The 26,339-nt window shown below is 38.4% G+C and overlaps 2 protein-coding genes across 2 annotated transcripts in view; both read left to right on the forward strand.

Moving 5' to 3' along the window:
- Window positions 1–271: 271 nt before the first annotated feature.
- On the forward strand, window positions 272–18,369 carry smad5 (SMAD family member 5). The gene is made up of 7 exons (XM_017474951.2): window positions 272–424; window positions 12,405–13,183; window positions 13,577–13,834; window positions 16,466–16,564; window positions 16,695–16,916; window positions 17,114–17,370; window positions 17,479–18,369. The coding sequence occupies exons 2-7, from the start codon at window positions 12,781–12,783 to the stop codon at window positions 17,620–17,622; spliced, it is 1,383 nt and encodes a 460-aa protein (XP_017330440.1). The 5' UTR covers window positions 272–424; window positions 12,405–12,780; the 3' UTR covers window positions 17,623–18,369.
- A 2,031-nt stretch (window positions 18,370–20,400) lies between these two features.
- Window positions 20,401–26,339, forward strand: part of syvn1 (synovial apoptosis inhibitor 1, synoviolin) — a 13,572-nt gene continuing 7,633 nt past the window's right edge. The window contains exons 1-6 of the mRNA XM_017474302.3: window positions 20,401–20,625; window positions 22,481–22,619; window positions 24,260–24,352; window positions 24,474–24,626; window positions 24,947–24,995; window positions 25,444–25,547. Coding sequence (XP_017329791.1) covers window positions 22,488–22,619; window positions 24,260–24,352; window positions 24,474–24,626; window positions 24,947–24,995; window positions 25,444–25,547 — 531 coding nt within the window. The 5' untranslated portion in view covers window positions 20,401–20,625; window positions 22,481–22,487. The remainder of the gene's footprint in view (window positions 20,626–22,480; window positions 22,620–24,259; window positions 24,353–24,473; window positions 24,627–24,946; window positions 24,996–25,443; window positions 25,548–26,339) is intronic.

Raw genomic sequence — 26,339 nt, forward strand, 5'->3', positions numbered from 1 at the left:
TGAAATTCTGAAATGTTTTGAGGAAAAAATATATAAATTTTATGTTTGTAAAATAGGACTCGGGTCATTTTCATTTTTTACAGCCTCCATAAGGCACACTGTGCTTCACTGATTCGTTTAAAAATGATTAACTATTTTTTAGTTTAGTTTTGTTTTGTTTTTTACAGTGTAGTTGTGAAACTTTCCTCTTTTCGTGGAACTCAAAAAAAAAAAAAATACAAATAAAAAAAACCAAATGATGAGTAGCAGAGGTTGACTGTCCTATAGGCGGAGGGATACGGCTTGAAGTTGTTCGGCTCCAGCCTCTTTGACGCCAGGAGAGGAGCAAGCGGGGAACGAGTGAAAAAAGGGGGGGAAAATCCTGCTTCATGTTGGTTGGTGAAAACAGAGGAAACGTCGAGAGACGCTGTGATATTAATCAAAGGTACGCTGTTTTCCATAACTCGCCAACAAGCCAGCAGGTTATGGTGATTTTGGACATTTTTTATTCTGCTTAAGTTAGATCATTCTGCTGTTTTCCACAGGGGGTGGGGAGAACTGAAAAAAGTTTTCCCTGGATGGCTTTGCTAATTTCACTTGCTAGCCATCATAATGTATAGCTGAGAGTCAAGGCGAACAATAAAGTCAAATGGGAAATGTTACAGAACGTGTTTTCTTTACATAATGTGTTTTAATCACTCTGGTAACATGTGCGTGATTAGTGAAGTGTTAGGATAAGCGAGCAGCGCGTGTACCGGGTTAGTCCGCGGACTAGCAGTAACTTTTTACACGACGAGCTCGGTTAGCTTCTTCACGGCTAGTTAGCTTAGCGACGTAGCGTTACTGCTACAAGCACTCGCCGGACAGCGCGAGTTGGTTCACACAGAGAGACTTATCGTCAGTGATGACGCACGAATGTGAAGAGTGTCGGTTTTATTTGAGTCATTTTAAATAGCGTTTGCTCCGCGGCGTGATTTAGGGAAATCCAGCGGGAGGTAACGCCAGTGGAAGACTGTTAGCTGCGGTTGCGTGTCGCGGCGTGTCTCTTGTTGGCCGCTACGGTTTGATGGACAGCTTTAGTTTATTATCGTAACTGTTTCACTGTCCGGATTAGAGGTAATGTGAGTTTATTTTTCCATAGTAGTAGTAGTTAGTTCCGTCCGCGCAGCGAGGCGCATCGGGCAACAAGCATTCGCCAGCGGGCTCGGTCGGCAGCGTCGATTTCCACATCTTCCCACTTGACATCGAGCGCTCGTAGATCTTCCATGAATGTTCGTCGCCATGTAATGTATTTTTCCATTCAGCAAAGTAATTCCTGTGTATAAAATCATACAGGTTAATTCTGAACCCGTGACCCAACTTTAGTTTTCTCTTAAAGGACCCGAGTGAAGGTCTTCCAGCACTTAATTTCTTAAATATCATCCTTGTAAGAGTTGTTTTAAATCCTTTTTGTCTGTTTTTGATTGAAGTGTGGTTCGTTTTGTCGTCGTTCTATGTTTTACTGAATAACAGTAATACATATGTAAGTTTTTACCTAGGAAAGAGAAATAATGATGTCTGAGTGCAGTCATTAAAGTTGTGGACAGGATGAGTAGATCTCTTGATTTCTCTGAAATGTGCTTTTATAGAAAAACCTAAAGAGAGAGTTGTGATTTAGGGTTTAATGTGCTGTCATTGCACTCATTTTTGCCACTGGTTCTCATCTCACTGTACAGGTTCACATTAAACACTCAGTTCCTTGGCTAAGCCAAATATTGAATAAATGGGAAGTTTATGTTTATGTTGCCAGTGGTTCGTGAAGGTTAAAATATTTAATTTAACAGCTCAGTGTTGAGTTTACAATTGCAATTTCAAATCTTTTTTCAGTTTAATTACTTTCTGAACTCAAACTTGACCCCTTTTGGACTGGGTCTCAACTCGGACTCAACAAAGGTGGACAGGACCAAACACTTTAAGGTGGTAAACCCCTCCTTCTCCTGATCAAAATGTTTTCGGTAATCTTCAGGTAGAACACTGGGTTGTTCGAAGCACAGTGCTGTCAGTGATCACAGTTTATTTTACCTGCATTATACAGTGGTGCATGGCATAATTTTTACTTTCCTACCTAGAAGATAGTCACTGATTAAGTTTACATGACAGCAGTAAATTAATAATTGACCTTATTCTGAATAAGACAATATTGTGATTAAGGTGTCTACATGAGTCACATCCTTTCATGTTCCCATTTTACGTTATGGAACAGAGATCGATTAACAGCACACGTCATTACGTCCCCACACCGTCCGAAGTTCCCTCCAGAATTTCACGCATCAACATACAGTTTGTCTTTGTTATGGTACTGTATACAGTTTTGGGTGTTTCATTTTTAATTTTACGAAAGCTTCAAGTGCAGTTAGTTATTTGTCATGCCATCTGTGCTAATAGACGACTGCTTGAAGCTGTGGGCTGCGTCCCAAACCACATTTTTACCGTGTACACATGTATTTCGCCTACTATATATTAGATAAGTATGCGGTTTCGGAATCAGCCGTGCACGCGTTTGCAGTTAACTGGCTGAGCACTGCTGTGCGTGTATGTGTCCTGTCGCAAAATGCGGTGAAAACAGAAATACTCCACATGTCTTAATTCAATTTGTGTTTACTTCAAGTACGACTAATTAAAGTAATCAATAATCTCTGTTTACATGGTAGTTTCTCAGAGTATCGTCTTAATTGGGTTAATATTGGAATATTGTTGTCCATGTAAACGTACTCATTATTTCAGTGCTTTGGATCTGCATCTATTAATTGTGCCGACAAAATTATGCATCGTTCTACTGATTGCTCCCGTGAACTTTGCACAATGCTTGTGTTTTGCCATCTGTCCTGTGCTGTTACAGGAAACTTAACAAGATAATGAAATGTGCAGTCAGTGCAGTACTTTTCTGCGCAGCTATGTGCAGGTTCACATTGCTCAAACATGAGCTTTTGCAAATAAAGGTTAATGCTCAATTTATTTTGTAGCAAACCGTATCAGTGCTCTATTGAATACCTTTGTGTGGCATAACTTGTGGTACTTCATGATAATGTATGTGGTTGAATCAGAAATATGTTCACACAGGTTCTAATTTCTAGTCTAGAGAACAAAACGGGCCGTGCTGCATAGGTGGGAGGCATGGTATACTCTCTCCTGTCAATCACAGTCACGTATGTCGATCTCTCCTGTCAATTACATGCAAACATGATGCATGTCTGCAGATGAGGACAGATTTTCTGCACTTACCTCAGTGTGTTTTGCTAATGATGGATGTTTCACATGTCTCAAAGGAACTGTGTTACCCTTCAGCATCACAGGTTGGTAGCTGTCCTGTAGGGAAGGATAGGACATAGCTGGCAGAGTTCCAGGTCAGACATGATAGATGAGCTTCTGCAGTAGTTTAAAAAAAATAAGTTTCTCCTGATCAAATGTTTTAGGTAATGTTCAGGTACGATACACTGTTTACATTCTTGTTTAGAACACAGTGTAATGTATTGTCTTTATATATATATATATATATATATATATATATATATATATATATATATATATATATATATATATATATATATATATATATGACAATACATTACACTCTTCACTCTGATACATCTTCACTCTCTTACCTCGAACTCTGCACATGTACCTGTTAATTGTAAAGACAAACAAAATGCAAAGCTCAATCAGTTACATGCTTGACAATAACACAGTCTTTGTCCTGTACAGTTATAGAAAATCATGGACAGTTAGTTTGGTTCTGCCTTAATGCTGTCAATCTTTCACTGAATCGGACTCATCTCACACTTTCCAAACAGCCAAGATATGTACAGGTTTACATTACTTGAAGGTGAGCTGCTGCATTTGAATGGTATCGGTATTTAAATGTTGGGCTCAGTATTCAAATGTGTGCAGTTATATTCCGTCTATTCAGTCCCACCAGGATTTAACGATCACAGAAATGAACGCAAACTCGGCAATATCCTGAGCAGCTGGCAATTTTTCAAAATTGCCACATATTTTCCGCTGATCTGGGCAAAAATGTGTCACGTGACACATTTTTTGCATTCCGCCAAAGCCCTCTTTGGTTACGTGCATTGAACATAAGTACAGCTAAACGGTCTCAAAAGACAAAACGTTCAAAACAATTTTGTGCAGTTGCAATTTCACCAATTCAAGTAGTTGTCCAAAAAAATCCCACAAAGTTGCATCACAAATTTTGCCAAAAGCCACAGCAAAATCAAGCATTTTTGCTTGCATCGATCAGAAAAAAGCTCCTGGGGAAACTAGGGATGTGATGGTGAGGAAATTTTCCCACCGTTATGGGGACGATGTTTAATCGATGTGCGACACTGGTAATGCAGGTATCACCAGGGGTGTGGAGGGGGGTGTTTTTCCCCCTTGCTTGTGAAAGCCTCGTGGCCGTGCTCATTTCACTTTTGCTTTCGAATTAGCGGAAATTGATTGAATGGTGGGTTCATTATAATTCTTAATGGAAAACACAACTACAAAACAGTACAATGACAATTGGTGTGTGGCTCCAACACCGGGAGCACCAACTATCGCAGCAAGCTTAAAATAAATCCTTAATGGACCATGTTTATTTGGCCTAAAGGTCAAAGTGTCCCCTCTTCTCTTTTTTTACTGAACTTTAATACTGACAGAACACATTATTTTCAAGTTGATGTTAATAGGAAGTCATTAATAAATATATTTAATAAATAGTATTTGGATCCAGTAATGTAACACTATAAAACTAGTGTCCCATTCTAGTTTGGTTAATAAATATCTATTTTGCTTTCCCTATGGATTTTTCTTACATCTCGTGTGTGTGTGTGTGTGTTTTTTATATATATATATATATATATATATATATATATATATATATATATATATATATATATATATATATATATATATATATATATATAAACACGTGTGTGTGTGTGTGTCTGTATATGTATGTGTTTATATAAAATAATGTATGTATATGTGTCTCATACCAGGACACATGGGGGTGTATATGGTACAACAGAGCTCTCTTGGAAGGCTCTGTTTCTCCTTCAGTAAAAATAGTAGTACGACTGTAATCTTTGTTGTTTTTTAAAAAAAAAAAAAAAAAAAAAAAAAAGGCACAGCCCCCACTTGTGGATGATGCAGGTCTCTATGGACAGAGGTGCTGTAGAGCATCAAGAGCATTAAAACAAAGCCTAGTTAAACCGGCTACACCTCAGTCATCACTAGACCGCTCCTTAAAAATATATATATTTATGTATTTTATTATTCAGCCATTCGTTTTACTGTAAAGGCTGACTACTCGGTAACAAGTTGCACAGTTTATGCGTTTGCTTAGAGTTGGGCTGTCTTTTTTTTTTTGTTGTGGTTTTTTTTTTTTTTTTGTTCAGCCATACATAGCCTAAATAGTCAGTTCACTACATTTTTAGATAATGATGTTGCTTCAGAGTGTTCAGCTGCACGCTTTATTTTTCCTACCTCATTAAGGCTTCAGTAAGGCCTACACAAGCGGATGAGGTTTAGCAGGATGGGGCATCGTCCACGATGACTGGGAAAGTCAATAGAGGTAAATGCCTTCAATTAGTGTGCATTTAGAAGATGCAGCAACAAAGCTACATGGCTCTCATAGCCTGAAATAAGGGTGTCTTTTTAGATACTTTAATGCAAATGTCAAACTGATCATGTAAATAGATCATGTAAGTATTTTGTTATTTCTGTAAAGGTTTCAGTATACGTGTACCTTTTTTAAACAAATTTTTTATTTTAATCTATTCAGAAAGCATTGGGCAGTTCAGACAAGAGATTGATCAGTGTACACCAACTGTATAATCAGAGCATGGTATTCCATACTTAATGTGTGTCGAGAATATGGAGGCTGACTTACTATAGGTTGAAAAACCTCACGAGGTGTTAGCAAACTGCCTGTCCTGACTTATCTTGTATGACAATCCGTTAAAGTAATGATTTTATGATTGATAACGTGGCAGTATATAGAACCTGATCTCTTTGCTTTTCTGTTTTTTTTTATTATTATTATTATTATTTTAATTCCCCCATTTGTCTCCCTAATTTAGTCACCTGCTAATTCCCTCCGATACGCTAGCTCTACCATTTCCCTCCTCTCCCCGGGGGAGAAAAAAACAGCCAACACCCCTTAAAGCTGCAATTCCTTCTCGAGAACTTGGGATGGTCTCCTCTAGTCCCAGGTCCTCAGAGTTCAGCAAGGGACATTAAATCAACATTGCTGTACACTGCATCAGCAGTAAACAAACTAGTGTATTAGTATGCTGTATATACACACAAGTATTTGCTTTAGATCAGTCAACATACAGGCATATGTAGGTTAACTCTTTAAAGCTTCTGTAAAAATTAGCTTAAAACACCTATCCAAGTAAAATTAAAGCTGTTCTTCAACCATTCTGGAGTACATGCATGGTGTTGGTCACTTTTGGAAGTTAACACTGAAATGTTTTCCCCAGGAGTCAGAATCACTGCAAGTGCTCCTGCGATTAAGTAATAGAAGTTTGAACGCACTGAAATGGAAGGGTTTCTTTTCCACCTGATTTTATTTATTTGTTTTGCATACAGTTGCCTGCAGATGACTACAGTTGGGAGCTATTAGCTGGAAAACACAATTAGACCACAGCATGAAACCTTACCTAGTCCAAGTTCAAATTTGATAATACTAAAGAAAATTAATATTTCACATGTTCTAAGGGTATGTCCATGCGTTTTGCTTAAATCTCCTTTTGGAGACTCCAAAGGACCCCTTGTAACCATGGACGCATGTCTTATTGCCTATACAATGCGCCAGTCATCCACAGAATCGGTGCAATTGGCTCGAGCCTTTCATGAAGGAAAGGGGGAAGGCACTTCTTTTCAGCACAGACGATCATTGGCTGTTGAAGGTTACGAATAGGACATAGAAGTTTCTATTGGTTCAAACGAGGTGTCAATTAAAGGTCAGAGTCCAGTGACCTTTTTGAAGTCAAGCGATAAGGAACATTCACAAGTGAACCAAAGTTATAACGGTGAATATGTGAAAGATTAGGCTCATCTGCTGGTAATTTGAAATGATGCAGCAACAGTCTGTGGGTATTTACTGATGTAGTTTGATAGTAACATGAGTTACTCGGTTAGCAGAGGCTAACTGGCTAACAGTCGTGCACTGACTTTACACGTGTACAACACAAAACTATGCATTTGGAGCACTTGGTAGAAAATATATATACATAAATAATGAATCATACTTACAGGTTGTGATCCAGAGGAGCAAGATGGTCCAAATAAAGTGGGTATGGACCCATCTTTAATGAATAATCGTTTTGCCAATCCCGCTTTGACTTCTGCTAGATTTCAGTGAGATGACGATAACACAAACGAAGGTCGGAGTTGAACTGCTGTGGTATCGTTTTAAAATTTTCATTCTAACCACTGACGCTTTACATCCTCATCCTTTGGGTGACCATGTAAAGTGGTTTTGCTTTTGCAGCGCCGAAAATAATGTCTTCTAGACAGGAACCTAACTCTTCCTGGACGCAACTACTGTACTGTAGTGTTTGAGGGTGGGTCAAAGTACACGTCGTTCTCGAGCAGCCAATGAAATCCAGAGGTGTGGTGTTTGGTTACAAACCTACATAGGTTAGTGCAGGAAGTAAGTCTGGAATTACTGACGACTCGTTTCAGCTGCTCAGAATCGGTTCGTCATTCACTTTGATTTTTTAAACTTTGCAGATTTATTACATTCACATAGAGCTATAGAACACTACATAAAAGGTAATATCTGAAAAAGCATAATAGGGGCACTTTCACAGGTTAACTTAAAACTAACTTGTATAGTAACTTGTATAGTAACTTGTTAAATTTATGACAAGTAAGTCGAATGCAGCACAAAACAAACTACTGCTCATTCCTCATCAGAGGGCCTTGTGACGCCCTCAAAGGAAAGCACTGTCAGCCTGCTGCTGTGCCCACGGTTTGCTGGTGTCTCTGTAACTGAAAGGGAGAGGAAAGTATGCCATTCCACCAGCCGTAGACTCTCAGCCAAGAATGGCTGTGGCCTTGTTGACATTTGAACTTGCAATTTCATCCATTGGGTGAAAACTGTTCTTTTGCGCCTCTCAGGAGCCTCGCCCTTATTTATTTGTTTGTTTGTTTGTTACCTCTACAGTGGTGCAAGTGGGACAGCTTGGGAATTAGGGACACACAGAAAAGGCATTTAACTGTTGTCTAATACTGAACTAAACAAGTTAAAAAATGAAACTGTTGCTTGTGGAGTGTCCAGATGAAAATTTACTGCTCCTGTATCCTCACAGATTCTCTGAATAATAACTGTTTGTTCTGATGGGTTTGGGCTGATGTTTGGCAGCATAAGAGGAGGTCAAGGGGAAGGGATGTAGCTATAGGAAGTGGCTCACAGTGGCCCGATATCCTTTTTATCCTGATTCTGCTCTCGACATTTCCAGCAGCTGTGCTCTGTCTGTCCTGCTGAGTCGCTTGGAGAGCTCCCTGGGTGGGGCACGGGCAGCCTGTTGCTTACAAATACGACACCGTGGCGCTCTTACACTACACCACAGTACATTACATTTATTCATTTAGCAGATGCTTTTATCCAAATCGACTTACAAATGAGGAAATAGAAGCAAAGTGATATCAAACAATACACGTATTGCTATAATGCAAAATCTTTTAATTGAGTTCTAGAAAAGCAAAGTGCACAGAGTAGAGATGTACGAGCCAGAGTAGGTGGCAAATGGGTACATCTCAGACCACACTTTCAAATAGGATTGTATTTGTTGAAGCCTTTACTACATACGTTGTGTATTAAAATTTTACACACCCCTGTTAAAATGGCAGGTTTTTTGTGAAATAAAAGACTGACACTAAGATTAATCATGTCGGATCTTTTCTCACCTTTATTGTGCATTTTCACAGTATACAAATAAAATGAAAAACAATCAAACATTTATAGAAAGAAAAATAAAGCTTCCAAAAACCTAGTTGCCTAAGTGTGCACACCCATAAAATAAAATACTTTGTTGAAGCAGCTTTTGATTTTACACAACTCAGTATTTTTGTTTGTCTGTCTGCATGGCACATCTTGACTTGCCAATGTTTTCCCACTTTTTTTTGCAAAAACATTCTCTATTAATCGAATTGGTGATGTGCTTTTTTGCATCAAACATACCTTTTGGAATTGGTCTCATCAGACCATTGCACGTTTGGTCACATGGTTTGGGGTGATTTTAGTTTTTTTTTGTGATAAAGGGTTTCCGTCTAGCCACCCAACCCCGTAGACATGGGAAGAATACGAGAGATTGTCACATGCAAAGAGTAATCCGTCCTTGTCAGATATTCCTGCAGCTCCTTTAACCCTTGTGTGTCCTTATTGACATTTTTGTCTTTTATAATTTTTTATGTGTTAATGCAAACAGTATAAATTTTGCAAAATGTGGTATTAGAATTTTATTCACCCTCATTTGCTTTCATAAATCTATTTTAAACTAGTTACTGAATTAAAAAAAAAAAAAATCTGAAATGTGTACTATTTTCTCAGGTTTAGCCTAAATACATGCGTTTTCCTTTTTTCTGATTCTGCTGTATTATAGAACACTGCAGACCAACTGAATATATGATGCAGCTATAATCGTGAGGGTGTGTTTGTATGGATATCAGAGCTGTGGTTTGTATGCGTGTGCTGAAATTTATGTGAGAAAAGTTTATACTTTACAGAAATTGTACTGGAAATCACAAATCCCACCCCATGTATGTAAAGAAACCAGCATTTAAAGGGTTAAAGTTCTGAAACTGAATTGAGTGTTTGGTAGTTCTGATCAGAACTGATGCTGGTTTAAAAGGGGGGGGGATTTGGAAAAAATTTTTTATATAATATCTGACAGTTTTTGGCATGGACACTTAATAAATAAATAAATAAATATAATGTATAATAAAATAAAATAACAATTCTGGATGCACTGAATATTCTGCGGCCAAAAAAAAAAAAAAAAAAGCAGTTTCGCAGTTCGGCCGAATAAATTTGACTGAACAGTAACGTGTTTGATGACGCGACCAAATAGCCTAGCAACCAGAGTGAGATGTGCGAATGTCACAAGCTACGTTGCTCGTCGAATGTTGACTGAAGTTTACTGTGGACACGTGCGTTTGTTTCTGTTCCGGAGCATTCCGTCATGCCGCGAGACGTAAGGGAGTAAAGTACGGAGGTAGGTAAAGACGTATTTATTTAAGGGTATGCAGACAAATGCAAATTGTATTCCAAAAAATGTAGTCAAAACAGGGTCGGGCGACTGGCAAACAGGTATAAACGGCGCAAAGCAGGAATCAAAGTCACAGTCACAGAAAACAGAGTCAAAACAAGAAACATGAACTAGTACTATGGACTGGGAGTGGAAAAACCAGCGGGGACTAAATGAACTAATCTATAGTTTAAACTAACCAAATCCATCAAGGACCATAAAATTAACAACGTATCTAACTATACTATATCTACTGTAATACTCCGTGAGGTGTACAGGGACATGAGCGGTACATATCCCCAATATAATCAGCCTTATTGAACCGAATAGAACCATTTTTTGCACTCTTTTCAATGCACTTTTTAATGAATTTTTTTAGTTGTAGGATACAGTGTGTTACATTCTTTCAGCAGTCAGTTATAGACCTAACATAGGCTATTCAAGGGGGGCTCAAAGATGACCACATCAAAATATTTTTATTTTACTAATTTATTTAAAGTTATATTGTGCCTTGTTGGTAGCCTATGCCTGCTGGAATGAAAAAAAAATGTTCAGTGTTTAAATAGTTTGAAATCGTTCTTTTTGTAATCAATTTTTTTTCTTTGAAAAGCAAGACAAAATAGTAAAAAGCACATTTTGACTTTAATTTATGCAGTGGTGAAAAAAATGGCAGAATAAATGGAAAAAACGTGAAAAAAAACGTGTTCAGGTTTTGGCCAAGTTTTTCATTATATTCGGTTTCGGCCAAGAATTTTCATTCCGGTGCATCCTTTTATTTATATATATATATATATATATATATATATATATATATATATATATATATATATATATATATATATATATATATATATATATATATATATATATATATATATATATATATATATATATATAATTTTTTTTTTTTTTTTTTTTTTTTTTTTGCACTCCATAAAAAATATGAATGCATCAAAATGCATGTTAATCATTGACATATCAAAGAATAAAAATATGCTCAGCATTTAGTTTATGGAAAATAATTACTATTTTTTCTCATTAAAAAACATCTGTGGTATTATGTAAACAAACCAGCATTTAAAGGGTTACAATTTTGAAAATGAATGAATGTTTGGTAATTATTATCAGAACTAATGCTGGAAGAAATAAAAAATTTGACGTCAGTGAAAGTGGGGGAAAAAATATTAATTCTTAATATTTTATGACTGTTTCTGGACGTGGATATTTTTGTCCTTTATGGACCTATGTGTACCTTTTTTGGATGCACAAGGGTTAATGTTGCCATTGGTCTCTTGGCAGCCTCCTTGTTAAGTTTTTGCCTTGTCCTTTTGGACCTTTTGGAGGGATGACTTGTTCTTGGTGATGTCACTGTGGTGCCCCATTTTCACCACTTGTTGAAAAATATTCAGAATTTCTCAAAATATTAGAATGCTGTTTTTTTGACTTCCATGAGCTGTAAGCCATAATCCTCAAGATAAATTTCAAGTCTTTGTTTTATTCACTTCATTTCTTTTGTACATGGATTCTGTCACATGGATTACTTTTACGATGCCTTTATGAACAACTTGGAGCTTGAAAGTTTTGCTTACATGAATTATAAACAGAGGGACACATCTCCCAGGTTTCATTAAAAATGTCATGTGTTCCAAACATGAACGAAATCTCATGGGGTTGGAATGACACGAGGGTGTGTAATTGATGACAGTTCACCCAAAAATTAAAATTCTATTTCTTTTAATGTGTTCTTCATAGCCTTGTGTGACGGCCTGCTTGGTCGCTGCAACGTGAATGTATCTAAAAGAAAACAACTGGCCATGCTAAATATTAACATCATGTATGGAGTTCATGGCTAGCACTTTGGTTAGTGTATTTGCAATGATCGTGTTATGCATGTGTGTTTTATTATGATTGCTGCATATTTCGGGGAGGCCAAATATTTTGATTTTCTTTTATAACCTGCAGTAATCGAAACTGATGGAGTCTGGATTTCGAAAGAAGTGAAATTAGCCTTGGAAGTACTATGATGATAAATGTTGTAACTACCTTGTGCATATTGAACAATATTGCTCATAGGTGTTTCAAGCTGGTATACATGAGTTTCGGTTTGTGGTTTAAAATATAATCCATTTTTTTATTGTCTTGCAGGTGCTGAACTGTAAATTCGCCCTTTTCTTGGGTAGATCTTGTCTTTAGCATGGATTAGATCAGCTGCACTCAACTCCATCTGCAGTTCACCACTGGTTTAAGAGTAAAGCCAACTATTTTCCCCACTCGCATTTGCCCTTAGCTCCCAAGTGGTTGTGACCATCTTACACCCCCACCCCACCCCCTCAAGCACAGGCCTTCCTGAGCACCAGCAGCTGCGTCCTGCCTCCGTTTCCTGTCCTTGGCCGTGCAAGGCTAAAGTCTTCCACTCCCTAAATACCTCCCTACTGCATACACACACGAAAACAGGCATCCTCCTGGCCCGACGCAGCCCGACTAGCGGTCCAGCTCCCTCTTCCTGGTGCAGCGTGGCACGATGACCTCCATGTCCAGCCTGTTTTCGTTCACCAGCCCAGCAGTGAAGCGCCTGCTGGGCTGGAAGCAGGGAGATGAAGAGGAGAAGTGGGCTGAGAAGGCTGTGGATGCACTGGTAAAGAAGCTGAAGAAAAAAAAGGGTGCAATGGAGGACCTGGAGAAGGCCTTAAGTAGCCCCGGGCAGCCCAGCAAGTGTGTGACCATACCTCGTTCACTGGATGGCCGTCTGCAGGTGTCCCACAGGAAGGGCCTTCCGCATGTTATCTACTGCCGTGTGTGGCGCTGGCCCGACCTGCAGTCGCACCATGAGCTCAAGCCTCTGGAGGTGTGTGAATACCCATTTGGCTCCAAACAGAAGGAAGTTTGCATCAACCCATATCACTACAAGCGGGTAGAAAGTCCTGGTAAGCTAATGTCAGTTCACATGCTAAAATATAGTAGATAAAATGCATGTCTGAAACAGACTACTCTGAAGATGTGTACCAAAGCTGTGTTTTGTGTAATGAATTAACAATGCTGTAGGCTGTTTGAGCTGTCAAATTCCTTTAGGCTCCTAAAGGCATCGTGATCCATGTAACACATGTTTTTCTTCTGCTGTACTCTGAAAAAGCTGTGTACAGGGAGTATTGTATTGAACTTTTTAAGAGCAAATACCACGTCATGCCGGGGAGAGAGAAAAAAAACACATTTTTGTTGAAGCCATTTTATTTATTGTTCAGCCAGAGCCAAATTACTATTATCAAGGAATTCTTGATTTCTATATAAAATGTTTGACTTTTTTTCTTTTGACTCTTCAGTGCTTCCACCTGTGTTGGTGCCTAGACACAGTGAATTCAACCCACAGCACAGTCTTTTGGTGCAATTCCGCAACCTGAGCCACAATGAGCCACACATGCCTGTGAACGCCACCTATCCTGAGTCTTTCCAGCAGCACAGCGGTGGGAGCTCCTTCCCCATATCTCCAAATTCACCTTATCCACCTTCTCCTGCCAGCAGTGGCACATACCCTAACTCTCCTGCCAGCTCGGGTCCATCCAGCCCTTTCCAGCTCCCAGGTATTTCAAAAGTCCTCCGATTTGTTTGACTGTGTATGATTCTTTACTAGTGTAATTGTACCGATTTTATGCAGATAAGTACAAATTGTAAATACAGAATTGTTGGTGTTCTGAATAGGAAAAGGCTTATACTATCACTTACAGTACAGTGGAATTATTTTTTTCTTTACATATCCCAGCTTGTTAGGAGTTTGGGGTCACAGAGCAGAGTCAGATATCCTACAGTGCCCCTGGAGCAGAGGGTTAAAGGGCCTTGCTCAAGGGCCTGACAGTAGCTCAGTAGCTTAACCACTGAGCCACTACTGCCCCTTTGATCTAGAAACTATCAGTAGAATACAAAACCCTGTGTATCATAAACAAATGAAATGCCAGCTAAGCAGAGCCACAAAGCTCAGTGAGGTAAATGTGTTGCACATGCCTGTCTTCCATACTGGCTCTGACTGATTTGCTGATGCCTGCATCCACTCACAGGCTGTGTGCACTCAGGCACACGGGACGTGAATGGTTTACAGTGCTCAAAGAGAGGGGCTAAAGCTGCTTTGTGTGCTGCTTTGTGAATTGTGTGTATTTATTATCATTAGCTGTTGTAGCCTAATGCCTCCTGCGATGTTTCCTAGCAATTTATGATGATGCCAGGATATGATGAGAGTTGGTACAGATGGTGAACGGTGTAAAGTGCATATCTCTACTTTTATAGTAGTTTATAGCAATATTTGTTTTAGATCAGTTAATAATTTTATATATATATATATATATTGTGTATGTGTGTGTATGTATATATATATATATATATATATATATATATATATATATATATATATATATATATATATATATACACATTATATATATATATATATATATATATATATATATATATATATATATACATACACACAATATATATATATATATATATATATATATATATATATATATACACAATATATATATATATATATATATATATATATATATGTATATGTATATGTATATGTATGTGTGTGTGTGTGTATATATATATATATTATATGTTTATGTACACACATACACATAATACTTGGTTACATCCACAACACTGACCATACTACTCTCTGTTATGAGAAAGTAATCAACATTCCACATTTAACTGCATTAACCTGCTCTTTATTTGTTTGGTTCATAATTTCCCATAACACTTTTTTTTATTTTTTTTTATTTTTAATTAATTAATTTTTTAAATTGATGCTGTTGGCGTACTATAATGTGGTCACTTATAATTCACATTTACTTAATGGCTCTTTGTTCTCTTAAGATTTTGTGCTTTGTAGCATCCTTGTAATTTGATGCATCATCTTTGCTGCTGTAACAGTTTCCCTCAGGAGTCAGTAGACTATCCCTCTATCATCAGTCTAACAATTTTCTCTTTGTGTTTTGAATACATCAGTGGTGATTGAAAGAGAGCAGAAGATAACAGTAACATTTAAATTACTACTGTTTTTGGTTGAAAGCTATTTTTATTTCATTTATATTTAATAAGCTCTAAATCAGCAGTTTTCATCTGTATGTCAATATGGACATTTGAAGCCGGCTTCACCCTGTATGATATTCAGCTGAATTTTGCTGTCGTAGGCTTCAAACCACACATCGTAAAGGATCATCTTTGGTCAGGAGTTGAGATTGGCGTTTTTAGAACGTGTAATATGACGTGCTTGGCAGCGGCAGATTTCAGTGCCGCTGCAACCAAAGACAGTCAACGCCAAAGTTCTGGCAGCGTCCAAATATCTGCGTGTGACTGCTGCTACAACACTTGTCTAAATTGTACCAAAAGGAAGAGGACATATGATTACACAGAACTTGCAGGAAAGCTACGAACACAGTAGTGGCAATGGCAAAATGTAAACAAGTCGTATGGGATTTTAAAAGAAGAGCAGTTTGTTGAATTTGTTGCAGCAGACAAATTGTCTCCAATGTCTCATCACACCTCTATCACAACAGGACAAAAGGGAAAAACACACTTGTGATATGTGGGGGGAATAGAGGATGAATTACAGCTTCCACGTGTGTAGCTAGCTAATTAGCGTGCAAATGCTTTGTTCATAGTTTATTTACTGTTATGACAATGTTAAACTATTTTATGATTTCCAGTTAAAGAGCTACAAACACATGCTGCGTCACTGCACACCCAGTATGGCAACATAGTAGTTTTCTTCTTTGTTGAATCTGACGTGAACGTGTTATCGTCTATTACAGAATTCTTATTGGGATCATCTCATACAGTGTGTCAATAATAGTAAAAGTCTGCTGAAGTTGCACAATGAAAAGTGGCTTTAGGAGAATCACTGTAACCGTACACACACTAACATTTGAAACAGCTTTATTTTTTTGTTTGTTTAAAAAAATAATAATTTTAAGTCCCTCCTTTACTTGAACACCATGGAATGAAACTAGATATCCTTATGGAAAGTGTGATGGCTTGTGGATTGGTTTGAAATGGGCATTTCATGTCAGGGACTTGTGAAATCGGACACTAAAAGCTGTCTGTAAGATGTAGGAGGAAGGGGGTTTTCAGTGCAGATCCATTGAAGCATTGACTCAAGGGTATTGACTCCACTTCTAACAGCTCTCCTTGTGGTGTCTTATTTTTCCCAGCTGACACCCCTCCCCCTGCCTACATGCCTCCAGAGGAGTCAATGGGACAGGATGGCTCTAATCCCATGGATACTGGCAGCAGCATGGTGCCAAGAGGAGGTAAGGATGCCACAGCGAATCGGATAAACATGGCCCATGTTCCTGAAACCAGTATTTCTATTGTACTCTGAAAAAGAGTGCAAAAACCACTTATTTGTTTTTATTTTATTTAATTATTATCTTCTGTCAGATGTGCAGCCTGTAGAGTATGAGGAACCAAGCCACTGGTGCTCTATTGTGTACTATGAGCTGAATAACCGTGTTGGTGAGGCTTACCATGCCTCCTCTACTAGCGTGCTGGTGGACGGCTTCACTGATCCGTCCAACAACAAAAATCGCTTTTGCCTGGGCCTTCTGTCCAATGTCAACCGCAACTCCACAATCGAGAATACCCGCCGCCATATTGGCAAAGGTAGGCACAAAGTCATGGTACTCTGTAACAGATTTAGTTATTTTCATGTTTTGCTCTGAGTCAGAATAGCTTCTAGATTTATTCGCCTTTGTACTTAGCTTTAAATATACTTTTTTTTTCCTTTCTTTCTTGCTTTCTTTTTTTTTTTTTTTAAAAAAACAATTTTAAAAATTGTTTTGTCTCCTGTCTAATCTTAGGTGTTCACCTGTATTATGTTGGAGGAGAGGTGTACGCCGAGTGTTTGAGTGACACCAGCATTTTCGTGCAGAGCAGGAATTGCAACTACCACCATGGCTTCCATCCCACTACCGTCTGCAAGATCCCCAGCGGCTGCAGCCTCAAGATCTTCAACAATCAGGAGTTTGCTCAGCTGCTCGCTCAGTCTGTCAACCACGGCTTTGAGGCTGTCTATGAGCTCACAAAGATGTGCACTATTCGCATGAGTTTTGTAAAGGTATTATTTTTGTTTGAGTGCATGCTGACTTTTGAATGTTCAGTCATTTTCAGCCACTATTTACATTTTTAACAAAACATTTGCTTTGATTGTTGCTCTCCTCCTCAGGGTTGGGGAGCCGAATATCACCGACAGGATGTGACCAGCACCCCCTGCTGGATAGAAGTGCATCTGCATGGTCCCCTTCAGTGGCTGGACAAAGTACTAACACAGATGGGTTCACCTGTGAACCCCATCTCCTCAGTTTCCTAATGATGGGCCTCCATGGGCTGGGAGGTTCTTTTATCTGGATATTTTTTTATAAAAAAAAATTTCTCCAGTTTCGAAAGAAATGGAGGTCTTAAGGGTTGAACTGTTTACACTATCTGCAAAAGGGTCATGAAACTCTGAAGCAGTCAGGACGAAGAGGAAAAAAACTGAGGCACATCTATCAGAGGAAAATTCTAGGCGGTGGCATACAATGGACTAACTACTGCTTTAGCAGTTGACTTTGTGTCTGTTTTAAAATGTTGCTTGTATGTTTGATTTTTCTCTACCTGTAGGTAACCTTGTAGTTGAAAACTTAAACAATTTCACATATCTTTACTTCATCTTACATCAGTCAAAAATTGCGATCTTTTGATTCTCTAAGAATCTTTGTACTTTCTATGTTGTCTAATCCCAGTTACCCTCAAGTAAGACAGTCTCTATTATGTTTACTATTAGACTCTGCTCACTATGGTTTGTGTCCTTTTTTATAGCCTTCATTGCCTTAAGGCAAATCAAAAAGTTACTGCTTTGAAATAAAGACTATTTGATGAAATTCAGGTGCATTCTTTTAGCTGATATGTTGATGGCAAGATGTTTTAACAAATATGCATTTACCTTTCTCTTTTTACTGTAACCAACATGGGTAACTAGAGGTTAAGTAGCACTATTTTTTTGTTGTTGTTCTACTTCACCAACTATTGTATTCATGAAATTCATTCTGGGTTCAGATTAAAGCAGCCATGAAATAAAGACATGATTCTCTTGTGTGCTTATTTACTGGAATAAGAGAGAATCTTGGCCAGGAGGACAATGTACTTGTCAGTGGTGCTACAGTGGTCCTTGAAAGTTTGTGAACCCTTTAGAATTTTCTAGATATCTGCATAAATAAAACTTTTCACACAAGTCTTAAAAGTAGACAGAACCCAATTAAACAAATGAGACACTAATATTATACTTGGTGATTTATTTATTGAAGAAAATTATCCAATATTATGAATAATCCCATATAATACATGAGTGGCAAAAGTATGTGAACCTTTGCTTTCAGTATCTAGTGTGATCTTATGCATCAATAACTGCAACTAAACATTTCCAGTAATTGTTAATCAGTCCTGCACATCTAATAGAGGCCTCGCGGATGCACTATGGGAAGAAGGGAAGCTGGCAGGCAGTGTGATGCTCTGGGCGATGTTCTGCTGGGAAACCTTGGGTCCTGGAATTCATATGAATGTTACTTTGACATGTACCACCTACCTAAATATTGTTACAGACCAAGTACACCCCTTTATGGAAGCAGTGTTCCTTAAAATCAGTGGCATCTTTCAGCAGGATAATGCACCCTGCCACACTGCAAACATTGTACAGCAATGCAAGGAGTCCCGGTTGTTGACTTGGCCTCCAAATTTCCCAGGTCTCGATCAAGGAGTCACTGCTTAGGTCTTAGTGCCAGATACCACAGCACACTTTCAGAGGTCTTGTGGAGTCCATGCCTTGATTAGTCAGAGCTGTTATGGTGGCACTAGGGGGACCCACACAATGTTAGGCAGGTGATTTTAATGTTATGGCTGATTGGTGTATGTTGAGAACATTTACAGTAACTATACCTGTTTCATTGTGCATGAATAACACGAATAGTTGTAGCCTGTAGTATGTAAAATTAAACTGAATAAAACCCGGCAAGAGGTCATGTTCAAAAACGTTTGGAGGCAAGACAAATAACACACTGGTGGGGTTTGATGAATAACAGAAAAGCACATTTCAAATTGTCACTGGTTAATAAGCGTTAACAGTAGTAAGTACATCTGTAGGCTTTTATACGAGGGTGAGGCAAATGAAAACCTTAATTTGTATTTTTGTTTATTTGCTTATTTTTGCAGTGTTTTTTGCAGAGGTGTCACAAAAGAAGGGACTGTTGAGAACAACGGGTCATTAGTACATTTCTACTTTTGCAGTTGCAGGTTTAATGTCTCTCTCATTCATTTCAAGACTCGTTTCATCATTTAAGGTATAACAGAAGTTATTGTCCGATAAACAGTTTGTTTATCCATATGCACGTTTGGTATTAATATTCAGACTTTGGAGCGACGTGGATTCGAATTTGTTTTGAGCTGGTACATGTACAGTAGGTCCGCATTTAGTTTAGTTAGTGTAGATATTTGACGTAAACATGGTAACCACAGTGCAGGGATTACCTGGACCAATCAGATACAGCGTTCTCATCCGGGCAGTCACTCTCCACTATCCGTGAAACTATTCGGTTGAAGCAAACCTTTTATATATATATATATATATATTCATAAAGAATTATCGTCTGAGACAGCATAGCTGCCATAGACGAGGTATTTCCTATAGATGGTTTGAGAGAGGATAAAGATTAGCACCAAATCTAACGCTTGGTGACTGAAGAGCGGTTGTGCAGTTTTGACACCGTTATTTAGTATTGACACTGTATATTTATTATACACAAGTGTCTGTGTGCTTGTAAACCTAATATCACTACAAATAAACGAGGGAAAAAATATTTATTTAAATGTGCACGACCGGAAAAAAAAGCAAAAACGCAGTAACAGTGTATGACTGGACAAATTTTTGTAAGTTTGAGTTTTTTGGGATCCCTATGCCTGTTGTAAATGTCTGTTTTTCTTGCTCACATTTTATGATTGACGTTTCCATCCATTGCCTCGTGAAATGTTTAACTGGTTTTGAAAACCCGGGTACTTTTAATATGTAGAAAGGACGGTGTTTATGGTTTTGTGAGGCTGGCCGGTGACGTCATGTAGGAGCGGCGGAAGTGAGGTGGCCTTTTGTAGAGCAAGCGAAAAATAAACACGTAATCGTCCGACTGCAGCTACTGCTAGCCTTATATGTGTCGGTGGAACAGGACGGTATTGTGTTGAATGGCGAATTAGACGCGGGAGTAGTTTGTGTGTCGGCTCCAGCGCTGAGCTCCGCTACTTCGGCTTCCAGCGCGGCGGTTCGTGCAGACTCTGAGGAGCAGAAGCGGCGGTAAGAAGAGCTCCGCTCACTGCAGGAGCTCAGCTCGCGGGCTGTGTTCTGATTAGCCTGGTTAGCTGTGAGGCTAATTCACGCTGAGGTGGACGTCAATCACGCTCGTGGTTGTCTGTGAGACGTTTTGTTGCCGGGTCGTAGTTATATTTAGTTAATTTAACAACGTTAACTGGTTGTTATGTTGCTTCCGAGAATCTCTGGCAGTCGTTTAGCCGCCTGCTCTCCAGCTGCTAGCTATAGCGTAGTTCATGTGAAAACAGCTGAACTGAAGCAGACTGGAGCTAGTTGACACAGCTGAAAACCTTCATTTATATTTTATACTACATTAGTTCGTGTCAGGAATTGTGTCTAAAATATTGAGCATAAAAAGAGTAAAACGCTTTTAATCCTGTCGAGCTGCAGAGTGGGTGTGGATTTACTCAAGGAGAGACACTGAGTTACACATCACAAGCAGTCTTTACCAGACCGGTCATGTTCTCACACGTGTACATTTTATATCGGGACTTTTCAAAAAGGGAAAAAAATAATAATCCTAATCACATTTGTTTATGCAAACGAGGCTTCAGCTTGTTAAATGTGTGTAAATTGCATGCTTATTTTTTTTTTCTTAATTTTTTCTTTTGACCTTTGGATTAAAGTGACGCTGCTCTCAAGAGAAATACATGCAAAAAATATTAAAATACACGATTTACACACACACACACACACACGCGCGCGCGCGCGCGGTCCAAAGTTTGAAGACTGAAATGTTTCTCATGATCTTAAAACTCTTGATCTGAAGGTGTATGATTAAATGTTTGAAATCAGTGTTGTAGACAAAAATATAACTGCAAGTTTTAGGCACCCTATTTACTTTTTAGTACAAACTTTGTTATAGATTTTATTTGTTTTATTATTTCTACATTGAGTTAGTAAAAAAAAAAAAAAAAAATTAGATTCCCAAACATTAGTCTTCTAGCACAAAATAAAATGTTTCTATGTCAGTAAAGAAAGCAGCATATTACGTAAATACCACTACCACTTTTCAGACCAAAAAACAATGAAGAAAAAAATCTCTCTCCCTATATATATATATATATATAAATAAAATGGTGTGTATGTGTGTGAGAGAAGGGGGGATTTCATTGTTTAGTCAAGAAAAGACCATGCACTGTTTTATAAAAATGTCATTTTTTCAGTATTAAATCTAGCATAACTCCAACAACAATCATCAACCCAAAAGTAAAACATTTTGGGAAACGTCTCTGTAATATATTTCTCATTAGGACTAATAATGAAGATGTAAAATGTCAACTATGCAGAAAACTATTTGGAGTAAAGCAGCTTTAAAAACACATTGTGGTTTAATGTTTTTCCACTCTAGTTAGCAGGGTTTATTTGGGTTTATAAATGAAATTGACGTGCTTAATCATAATGACATGTATATCATGTGTATCAGGAAACAGGCTTTTTAGGAATATAAGATGTATTTCTGCTGAGTTGTAAAATACTTTCATTGGTACAGTTTAAGAGAACACGTTACAAATGGAATTTATCAAGAAATCAGACAAACGACGTGACCAAAACTGTCATTTCAGCCTGTATTGTCTTGTTTTAACAACTGTTAAGGAAAGGAAACACCTGAATGTATTAGGGTTTCACTTCTTATTTTAAATCACTAACTGCATACGATGTAAGTTCAGGATGTATGTAGGTTTCTCAGTGTAGTACACACTCAGTGGCGCATGCTGTTTGAGGTGAAAATGGCCGCACCACTCTCGGAAGAGCCCTGTCATTACGATTGATATCGATAAAGCCTGTGCAGTTTTCCTGAGGTCTGTATTTTGTTTGTTTCATTTCCCTATTCTTACAGTGCAAACATGGTGCGAGCAGCTTTGGTAACAGCTACTAGTCTGGCCCTGACCGGTGCTGTCGTGGCTCATGCCTACTTCCTCAAACACCAGTTCTATCCTACAGTGGTATACCTCACCAAAAGCAGTCCGAGCATGGCAGTAAGTGCATACAAATTCTTCACTTATCACACAATACACTGGGAGAGTACTAGTACTAGTCAGTTTGTCATTATTATTTACTTACTCTGTTTCATCACACATGTAATAAGTGCTACTTACTTTCCCAAGCAGGATGAATACAGCACCAAAACCCACGGAGAACAGAATTGTTTTTAACATCATTAAAGTTAAGCTGCTCTATTTTTGCAGTCACAGACAAAACTCGTGTTTTCTAAAAGAATTCTTTGGTGCAGAGTTGAGATCAGCGGTCTTGAAGCACAGAATGTGACACGCTCACTGGCAACCAAAGATGAAGTTCTGGCAGTGTCATAATTATTTTTTATTTTTCCTCAGAGTGTGACTGCTGCTATAACATTCATCTAAATGCCACAGGATTTTACAGTACAAACCCAGCAGTAGCAGTGAAACATAAATAAAACACGCTAATGGACGGAAACGATCCTGTTTGTGACCCCATTTTCTACACAACTCCTGATCGTACTGATTGCTACCACAAGCAGAACGTATTTTTTTTTATTAATAGCAGGTCTTGTTTTAGAGGCTGTCTGCTGTACAATCTGACATGGAGAATCTGTTTTAGCACACAATCCATTATTGAAGTCAGCCAAGAGTTTAATGGGATCATCTCATACAGCATGGCAAGTAATCATTTTAAAAAGACTGAAATGGAGTGCTGCGGGGACGACGTATTTTTGCAGGCCAACCCGGAAGATTGCATCACCCTGCTTCCCTCGACAAAAATCCAATAGGATTTTTCCATTGGCTTTTAGATTATTGCAGAAAATAGAAGCTCTGTGACCAACAAAAGTTTATGACTTACGTGTTTAATTCATCAATATAATCTTCACAAATGAACAAAACTTTTATAAAACTTGATGCCAAAATACAATCGGCAGAAGTAAAACACTAAAGTTTGGCTATAAACACACTACACCATGGTCACATGACTTCAACGTCACCACCACTACGCTTCTGATAGAATTTGAAAAAAAGGCTACAATTGGAAAATACTTCAAGCTGATCAATCTACAATTTTGAAAGTTTGAGTTGGAATAGTCTGCAAGAGCGTGAGGATAAACACGACGAGGCTGTAGATGATGAGTTTTCCTGTTCGGTGTGATGACGTTTAATGTCCCTGACATCCTCTGTAGTCTCATTTAGCCACTTTATAAAAAAATAAATTAAAAAAAAACACCTCACGAGTTGAGTATTACTGATGTATTTTGTGTTGTAGAATACAATGTGAAAAGGTCTTGAGCTTGTGTTAACTGCAGACTTTATTCCAAAAACCCATCCCAAAAAACCGATTGACTGGGACGAAGGAACAGAAAGTGCTAAAATGCTAACTCACTTCTGGATTTCAGGACTCGTTCCTGCAGCAGTCTATAATCACACAGTTTAAAACCAGCTTTAGAGCTTAGCTGGAAATGTGGTCATGCAGAAGAGTGATACTGTTTGTCTGTCTGTGTCTGCTTTTAAACTGGAGCGGTAATTCGACTCCGAGTGATTTAAATGTCAAAAGCTTGATAGAACAAAAGCAATTTTACAAACTTGGGTTGATTTTTGAAAAGTGTCTCTACTGGTATCTCAAGCTCAATGTTGCTTGGTGTCTTTGACAGGTTTTATATATCCAGGCTTTCGTGTTGGTTTTTCTGCTGGGAAAGTTCATGCGCAAGGTCTTCTTTGGCCAGCTGAGAGCTGCAGAGATGGAGGTATGCATGTGTGCATGTGTCTAAAGTGGGTTCAGGTTTAGCCCAAGGTTTTGTTTTTTTTTTCTTTCTGCACAAGTGTGTCGTGAGCCTCGCATTTCTCATCGTGTCCCTCCACCCTCAGCACCTGATCGAGCGTTCCTGGTATGCCGTGACTGAGACCTGCTTAGCCTTTACAGTCTTCAGGGATGACTTTTCCCCCCGTTTTGTGGCCCTTTTCACTTTGCTGCTCTTCCTCAAGTGCTTCCATTGGCTGGCTGAAGACAGAGTCGACTTTGTACGTAAACATTCGTAAGACCTGGTGTTAATCCCGAGGCTCGTTTATTGGTGGATGATGCTTTTTTTGTATCAATTTAACAATCTTGTATAGTGTATAGGCCCTCGGATGTTTTGTTTAGCTCCTTTTGTAATTCATGACTGGTTGCAGATTGTTTTCTTTATACGATTAATTGTTAATGGTTGATCCCTTTTTAGGTGAGGAACGGAAATTTCACACTCAATGAAATGTGCTCTAAAATTATTATTATTATTATTATTATTATTATTAAGGTTGCTTGAGCTTACGTGTCTTATTTGTTTATTTACTTTTTTTCATAGATGGAAAGAAGTCCGAACATATCGTGGGTCTTCCACTTCCGAGTTCTCTGTGAGTATAAATTGGATTAATAGCAAGCCTGCAGGTGGAGTTTAGCTGGTCTGATGCTGGTTTATATGATCACCAACATACTGCATGCTGATGGTGTTTTACCTTCATGGTTTTAGGAGTCAAACAGCATGGTCATCATTGACCAGTTAAACCAGCACCAGATGTGCATAAAGCAAACCGGGCTGTTTTTTCAGCGCACTGGTTAAGCATATCGATATTCCAATGTTACAACTACAAAGTATCACTTGCATCAGTAATCGCACAAACTGAAACTGTTATGTAAGCCTATTTACATTTCTAATTTCAGCATTATGCAAAATTTGAGGCCGCACCTGCTCTTAGAATCGGAGGCAATGCTTTTTGACCTTATTTGGAAAGCGTGTCTTGATATTGCATCATGTTTTCCCAGCTATTGACTTTTTTTTTCTCGCTTTATGCTCCCGCACAGCTCTAATGGTGTTGCTAGGAGTACTAGACTTCTTATTCGTCAATCATGCCTGCCACAGCATCATCACCAGAGGAGCCTCGGTACAGCTGGTCTTCGGATTTGAGGTGATCATTGTTTTGTGATTTGAGGTTCCCACAAGCGTAGACTGTTTCATCTGAAGGAACCTTATTTCACAATAACCCCTTTTTGAAATAATCAGTTAACTAATTTAGAGAATTTAGGATTGGTTTTAAATACTGTTTCAATACCAGTGTCATGTCCTAGTTCAGGGGTCCCCAAACATTTTGGACAAACAACCCCAAGTGCACATTATAAATTTTCTGCGGCCCCCACATTTTCTAATTTAAGACTGCTGTAACATTCGATCATTTTATTATGTCACATCCCATTATAATCAGGTTAGCAACACAGAGGTGCATCTCAAAAAATTAGAATATTGTGGAAAAGTTAATTTTTTTCTTAATTTATTTCAAAAAGTGGAACTTCTATTCTAGATTCATTACACAAAGTGAAATATCTCAAGCCTTTTTTTTTTTTTTTAATCCTGATGATTATTGCATACAGCTCATGGAAATCAAAAGTCCAGTATCTCAAAATATTAAAATAAATAATTTATAATATAGAAAAGTCATTATGTTAATTCATGCACTCAATACTTGGTCTGGGCTCCTTTTGCACAAATTCCTGCATCAATGCGGCGTGGCATGGAGGCAATCAGCCTGTGGCACTGCTGAGGTGTTCTGGAAGCCCAGGTTGCTTTGATAGTGGCCTTCAGCTCGTCTGTATTGTTGGGTCTGGTGTCTCTCATAGATTCTCTATGGGGTTCATGCCAGGTAAGTTGCCTGGCCAATCAAGCACAGTAATACCATGGTCAGCAAACCAGTTACTAGTAGTTT

The sequence above is a fragment of the Ictalurus punctatus genome, chromosome 8 (genome assembly GCF_001660625.3).
Source record: "Ictalurus punctatus breed USDA103 chromosome 8, Coco_2.0, whole genome shotgun sequence".
NCBI lineage: Eukaryota > Metazoa > Chordata > Actinopteri > Siluriformes > Ictaluridae > Ictalurus > Ictalurus punctatus.